Below are 7,778 nucleotides of genomic sequence, written 5' to 3'. Positions count from 1 at the left end.
TGTACAAAATATTCGTCTATTATACCTAATTAATAGCATAATACTGAGTGATCTGAGTGCAGTAAGCATTCACCTCCCAAAACTCCTCAGTATGCATCAGAATTGCATACTGAAACTGCTGCTGTTGCTGACATTTGTTGAGTGTAGTGTTGTAGTTGCATTGATTGATTGAGATGCAGCTAAAGCAACTTGAGATGGTGCAATTTGCTGAACTGTAGTTTGTTCCACAGTTTGAGTGATCTGAGTAGTAGTTGAGTTGTTTCTCTTGCTGCTCCATCTAGCAGATGCTCCAGTAGCTGACAATGGCCTTCCTCTCTGCACAATTAGTGAAGATTGAACATTACACAGGAGAGCATTTGCTTCCAGATGTATAAAATATAGTCATTCAAATTAACCTTTTTCTTTGAAATGGTTGTTGTGCTCTCTTTCTGCTGGTGTACATTCACATTCACAGTTGCAGGTTGACTTGAAGGAGAAGGATTGCTTCCTTGGCTTGACTGAACAACTGGAACATTGCCAGAGACATGATCCTAGCAGTGTACATGGACAGGTAGTATTAGCATCGAACAGGCTTTGACTGTAAATGTTACAATCATAAGCTTAAATAAAAAAAAATTATACCCAAAGAGTTGCTCCTGGCAGGCCTGTGTTTGCAGGCCCTCTTCCTGGTTTGCCTCTTCTATAGCTCTACTATTAAGCAATAAGTAACATTAAGTACATGAATTCAGTATAAAATAATCAGATTCAAAAATGAATTGAGCACATATAACACCTGTTGGCCAGCTGAAATGTTGCCATTCCTCTTCTGGATAGGTGCTCTTTGGCATGACCTCTTGTTGTGACCAAAAGAGCCACAGTTTCCACACTTGAACCTGCTCCATCTTTTTGGTTGTGATGCAGACTGTTCTTCATCATGTTCTCTTCTCCTTTTCACCTTTGGTCTACCTGGAGCTCTCCTCAATAGAGGAGGCAGGACTGTTGCAGGGGGTAACATGTGACATAGGTGGCCACATTTTCTCATCAGGAGTTGGATGAATCATACTTGCATATATCTTTAAGTACATATCTCTTGAGAACCAATGCTCACAGTAGGATTCCAGCTTTTGTCTCTTGGAGATAATCCCCAATGCAGCATGTTTACAAGGAAGTCCCGAAATTTGTAATGCTCCACAATCACAACTCTTAGCTGCTAAATTGACTATGTAAGACCTGTTCATGTCCCCCACTTCAAAAACGTCATCAGAAACCATAGTCAGTTCACATTGTCTTGATGCTTGTCCAATTCTTTGTAGTTTACCAACCATCTTTGGTGTGACAGCAGAGGTGAGCATGCATCCTTTCTGATATCTCTTATGCATTTTTTTCATGAACTTCTTCCTCGGCCCATCAACTAGTGTCAAGATTGGTTCCCCTCTGAGCTCACCTATCCATGCATTAAAGGACTCTGTGCAGTTGTTTGTGACATGATCACATTTGAGTCCAGTATTAAAGGTATATCTACGCCAAGTTGGTTTGGGAATTTTGTCCAAATACTTCCAAGCTTCTATGTTTAGGTCCTTTATGCTGGTCATGGTTGCATTATGTCCTGCAACATCAAAGCTTTTTGCTGCTCTCCAGAACAGGTTACTAAGAAGAATACCAGGAAACTGAGCTTTAAAATTGTTGCAGATATGCCTATAGCAATGCCTTCCACTAGCAACAGACACTATGTCTTCATAAGCAATATTCAAGCCCTGAAAACAGCACCAAAACATGCAAATAAGTTACACTGATGACTAACAGTTACACAAGCTGACAATGGCTATCCTAGAAATGCAGAAATTGCATACCTTTTGCTTGTCACTCAAGAAGGTTAGAGGACCATTATCTCTAAATGGTCCAAAAAACTTCTCAAAGTAATGAAAAAATCAACTCCACGTTTCTTTATTTTCAGCTTCAGCCATAGCAAATGCAATAGGAAAAATGCTATTGTTAGCATCCAAGGTGACTGTTGTGAGAAGCACACCACCAAAAGGACCTTTTAAAAAACATCCATCAAAACCAAAAAAAGGTCTACAGCGATCAACAAATCCTCTTCTTTGAGCTTTGAAACTAATAAAGATTCTTAGAAATCTAGGTTCAACAAGAAGAGTAGGCCTAGCATAATGTATTTTGCAAATACTGTGTGGATTGTATTTCCCGAGGAGTTCTGCATACTTTGGCAATTTGGTGTATGATTCACTGTGATTGCCTTCAATCTCATTTCTTGCTTTAGTTAGTGCTCTATAAATCTGCCATTTGCTTGGATGCACACCATATTTAATCATCTCTGCTTCTATCCCTTTGATGGACATGTTAGGATAAATTCTCATGACTGGTACTAGTTTCTTGGCAATCCAGTCTGTTGTAGCTTTTGTGTTCTTCCTATCCATCACACATGTGTGTTCACCTTGATAAGTTTTAATCATAAAGGTCATGGAATCTGCAACTAGTGATGCATGGATTCTCTATTTGCATCCTTCAACTCCACAAATTGCAGTTACTATGCTCTTCTCATTCTTCAATCTCATAATTGGAAATCCTTTTTGAATTACATAGTCCTTTAAAGCTGCTATAAATGCATCGATATTAGTGAACGATAGACCTTTCTTAAACTCTATGTCTGATTTTGGGTTATACGTCCACATTTTTTATTTCAAAACTTACTGAATAGGGTCAGTTTCTTGTTCATTTTCAGAATCAGGAACTATATTACCCTCCTCATTGTCATCAAAATCAGAAAAGGACATGTCACTTTGATCACTATCTGCCACAAAGCCACTATCAACATCTATATCCTTCTCATTGTCACTATCCATGCTGTGCAGCCAGCTTGAATCAGAGCTGGAATCACTTTATTCGCCCTCAGAATCATCAATTGCAACCAGTTCAGATACATTGTCCTTTCCTTTTTCTCCTAAGTTTAAATCAGTGTTATGACCATTTGCATCATTCATCTGATTTGTTTTATCACACGGAATAACATCCATATCCAACACTAAAAATCTGATTATCAGACTTATGCATTGAGAATATTTCACTAACACTATCATCATCTATAATATCAAATATGCGACCTGTCTTAAGAATTAGGCACCTCAGGTGTATTAACTTATTCAGATGTCCAGGGACTTCATTGAATACCTTCTCAACAACATCAAATAGCAAATTAATGTAACAGTAACCAATTGGATCGACATTTGGAATTCTCACTTGTTTCCCCTCATAGTGGACAGCTATGTCATAAGCAGGAAGAAGAGCCATCCTAAGTTTCACAAGTGACAATTACTGAGCAAAGAGGAAACAAGAACAGCAGAGAATTGTATCTAGTTTGGACACGTATATTTACACTGATGACCAGTCATGAACTCAGACTATTGTTCAATACACCATATTTATACAAGAGCTGCAAAGATGAAAAAATAGATCATGATACATCATCCATTGATAAACATAACATAAACAACCAAAATCACAGGGGTAACAAGTCTTAAAGTGCAGGCATAGTACAACAACAAGTCTGAAAACAACTACAATATCATCACATTTACCATTGATCATTACTGACAATAACATCACATTTGTTTCTGATCATTATAACACATTCAACATGATGCAAGAGCAAACATGCATTCACTGCAGTCAGCCACAACCTTAGTATCATACAAGAGCTAAAGTGCAAAGTTGGTGCATTCAAGTGACAACATAAAAAATTATTTACCTACTCAACTTCAGTTCTTGCGAATTAACTGCAGTAGATGCTTAGAATTGGTTCCTAGCTCACCTATCACTTGCTGTTTATCTCTCACGGATACTACTCCTCCCATGAACTAAGCAAAAGCAGTAAGCTTCTTCTCTTATGTTTCCTTCTCTCAATGGTCACAAAATTGCAGAGCAAGTCACACTCTCTTATGCTGCAAGTAGGTAGCTTATCACCTCAAGAGCAACTTGTCACAAATTGGTGCCAATTCATGGCGCCATCTTCCTCACACACTCTTAAACTTTGCATCAGAGCTGGACGGACAGGTTCCAGCTTTAGTTAGTTAGTTACATGAGTTAATTAGTTTAATAAGTTTAACATGCAAATAGTTTGTTTAGTTTCCGACAGACAACAGCTTTAGTTAATTAGTTAATTAGATTAATTAGTTTAACTATGCAGAAATATTTTGTTTAGTTTAATTAGTTTAACAAAGGATTTTGTTGGTTTTGATGAAAGTAATTAAACCTTTCATCTGGTAAAGTGAAAATAATTGGGGTACTCTAGTAAATTCACACATTTTTACCTTTTCAATTGACTCTAACTGTTTTTAGGGGAGGTCAATGCTATTTCAAAATTTATAGGGGAGGTCAGTGCAAGTGTCAGAAACCTCAGGGGAGGTTTCTGCAATTATCCCTAGGTACAATTATACTATCAATCCTTTTTGAAAATAAGATATTTATAACAATGTAAATGGTATAAAATGAGTTTTAGTAGCTAATTGAAACTAGTTAAGACTTAAAACGGTGACTTCTTTTTTTTTCGAAAAAGTGATATTAATTTAAAGAAAGTGTCTCAATGCCAATGATATATAACATACTAGGCAAAAAATAATACCGGGTAGAAAAACTCTTTGTTGGATACGTAACTAGACACAGTGGAAACATTATACAATTAGCCAACACGGGAGTTTTTTTTGCCAAAATAACACTCTTACTAAAAATATTCCCAATGTGATTCACTTTCAAATTTTATTACCATAATGATATTATTGTTCCCATCTAGTTATCTTGATTGTCATGTAGGATAACAAGAAAGGAAAGTTCTAATCCGATTTATAGTTTCCAACATTAACTAAAATTTTAATTTTTTTTTATTATAGAGGCACAAGAAGATTGCATAACTTTTATAATTATCTAAAATAAATTTTATCATTATTGACCTTACTATTATTGGTCTCTGAATTTTTTTAAATGTATCAAACTTATTGCATATATTTTTTCAAAAAATAATTTTAAAAATACAAAAATTGCAACGAAAATTTTAAGCAATTACAAAAATTGCAAGGTTATCATATTTGTTTATGTTATCCTTCCTACTCTTTGAAAAGACGAGAATAATCTTCATCTACCTTAAGATTATCGACTTGCGAAACATATTTTTTAGATGCTGTTAATATAAAGATTGGCTTTTTAGATTATGTTTGACAAGGGAAAGATAACAAAAGAAAAAAATGTGGGAAGGTTTATAGAGAAAATTGGAGAAAATATTAGATGAGAAAGAGAAATAGAGGACGTCTTTATCTCTGACACAAATGCTGCCTAAGTGGCAAAAAAGGATCACAAAGGTAATAAATTTTTAAAATTAAGTTACTTTGGGAATATATTTTAAAAGAAGAGTTATTTTGGCAATAAACTCGCCAACACGGCCTTTATTCATTCTTAGCTTTGTCAATCTGTATCTGTCCTTATCTTTGCCTTCGTGGGATTACGTTGGCCTAATATTTTCTCAACCATTAATTCCGTGGTCAAAAGTTTAGGCCTTCAAGGGAATCTTCGCGGCAAAATTTCCGGTTCCCATTACATTTCCATCAAATTTTTCGCAGTTTCGACCAGCCTGCATTCTGATAATCTAGTTGTATAGGACCAAACTTTAACAAGTATATAATACAGCTCTCGTTTTGTTCTGTCCTGGTGCTTATTTGATAACATCTTCGGAACGCTACTATTAGAACAACTTTCAGTTGCCAAATTGCATGCTGTCCCTTACCATGTTCCCCTTTCTTCTCCTTCTTGTTCTTTTTCCTTTTTTCACTTCAATTTCTCAACCCTTTTGTGTTGCAGCTTCAGATTCAATCTATGACAATTTTGCTAGTTGTCTAACAAAAAATGGAATCCCAAGTGGCCAAATTTCTAACATTCTGTATAGTCCAACAAATACTTCATTCAACTCTGTATTACAGGCATATGTTAGAAACCTTAGGTTCAACACATCCAGTACTAGAAAACCATCCATAATTGTCGCACCCTTGGAAATCCCACATGTTCAAGCAGCAGTTTTGTGCACCAAAGGAACAGGGCTGGAGCTAAAAATCCGTAGCGGCGGTCATGATTATGAAGGTATCTCGTATGCTTCTGATGTCCCTTTTATCATTCTTGACATGTTTAATCTGAGGTCCATCACGGTTGATATCCCGAGCGAATCTGCTTGGGTACAAGCCGGGGCGACGCTTGGTGAACTTTACTATAGAATTTGGGAGAAGAGCAAAGTATATGGATTCCCTGCTGGTCTTTGCCCAACTCTAGGCGTTGGTGGGCACATCAGTGGGGGTGGTTATGGTGGAATGTTGCGAAAATTTGGTCTTGCGGTAGATAATGTTCTTGATGCACAGATTGTTGATGTTAAAGGCCAGGTTTTGGATAGAAAGGCGATGGGGGAAGATCTTTTCTGGGCTATCAGGGGTGGTGGTGGTGCTAGTTTTGGGGTTGTTCTGGCATACAAACTTAAGTTAGTCCAGGTGCCTGAGATAGTAACTGTCTTTAATGTTCAGAGGACGGAGGCAGAAAATGCAACAGATATTCTTGTTCAGTGGCAGAATGTTGCTGACAAAATCGACAATGGTCTCTTCATAAGAGTTCTTGTCCAACCAATTACTTCAAAAAGTGGCAAAGGTACGAGTCAGAAGATCATCAGGTTAACATTCATTGCATTGTATCTAGGAGATTCAGACAGTCTTATGTCTGTGATGAATGCTGGATTCCCTGCCCTGGGATTGCAGAAAAGTGATTGTAAAGAAGGTAGCTGGATACAGTCAATGCTATTCTGGTCCAATTTTGACATTGGGGCAAAACCTGAACTTCTTCTTAACAGAACTTCTGATGTCAATTTCTTGAAGAGAAAATCAGATTATGTCCAAACCCCAATTCCTAAGGATGCACTGACTTCAATCTTCAACAAAATGGTTCAGCTTGGAAAACCTGGACTTGTTTTCAATCCATATGGTGGAAGAATGAGTGAAATCCCTGCAAATGAAACACCATTTCCTCATAGGGCAGGGATCATTTACAAGATTCAATACTCAGTGAATTGGGACGATGCAAGCCCCAACATAACAAATCAATACCTCGAGCAAACACGGGAACTATACAGTTTCACGACCCCTTATGTATCAAGTAATCCAAGGCAGGCTTTTCTCAACTATAGGGATCTTGATATTGGTACAACTGATAACGGGAAGAACAGTTATAATGAAGGAGAAGTTTATGGGCGCAAATATTTCAAAGACAATTTTGACAGATTGGTTAAAGTGAAGACTGTGGTAGATCCTGAAAATTTCTTCAAGAATGAACAGAGTATCCCAACTCTGCCCGCTAGGTCCTTTCGTAAGAGGAGGTGAGGAAAGTAAAGGTATAAGCTACAAGTCATCAATGGTTTTAGGGTTGTGTGATAGAATAAGATTCCGACTCGAAATATGTTGTCAATTGATTATACGGATGATATTGTATTTTGGTTTTGGAAAACAGTGAATTTCTTGTGCTGAATCTCGAATGATACTGAAAGTAAAAGACAAGTATAAAAAATATAAAAAAATCAAATAAGATACACTTATATGCATATTTATCTCTAGTACTTTTGCGGGAATTTCTTGCCCTATACAAATTGAAAAAAATGTTAACCTGGCCTTAAACAAAGAATTTTTCACGTTTTATTAATTTGATATTTTTTTAAATACCTTCAATGGTGATTAAAAATGACTCTCAATACAAATTAATTCAGTTGATAA

At 36.6% G+C, this 7,778-nt stretch overlaps 1 protein-coding gene across 1 annotated transcript; it reads left to right on the top strand.

The window, feature by feature from the left end:
- The first annotated feature begins 5,696 nt into the window (after window positions 1-5,696).
- On the top strand, window positions 5,697-7,456 carry LOC113782687 (berberine bridge enzyme-like 21). Its single transcript, XM_027328571.1, has one exon. The coding sequence runs from the start codon at window positions 5,751-5,753 to the stop codon at window positions 7,389-7,391; it is 1,641 nt and encodes a 546-aa protein (XP_027184372.1). The 5' UTR covers window positions 5,697-5,750; the 3' UTR covers window positions 7,392-7,456.
- The last annotated feature ends 322 nt before the right edge of the window (window positions 7,457-7,778 follow it).

This window comes from Coffea eugenioides, chromosome 9, assembly GCF_003713205.1.
Source record: "Coffea eugenioides isolate CCC68of chromosome 9, Ceug_1.0, whole genome shotgun sequence".
NCBI classification, from domain to species: Eukaryota; Viridiplantae; Streptophyta; class Magnoliopsida; order Gentianales; family Rubiaceae; genus Coffea; species Coffea eugenioides.
Note: the sequence above shows the minus strand (reverse complement) of the source record. Positions and strands in the feature narration are given on the sequence as shown.

What these genes read in the sequence shown, in the direction of transcription:
- LOC113782687 (XM_027328571.1), top strand. Translation starts at nt 5,751, where the DNA reads ATGCTGTCCCTTACCATGTTCCCCTTTCTTCTCCTTCTTGTTCTTTTT.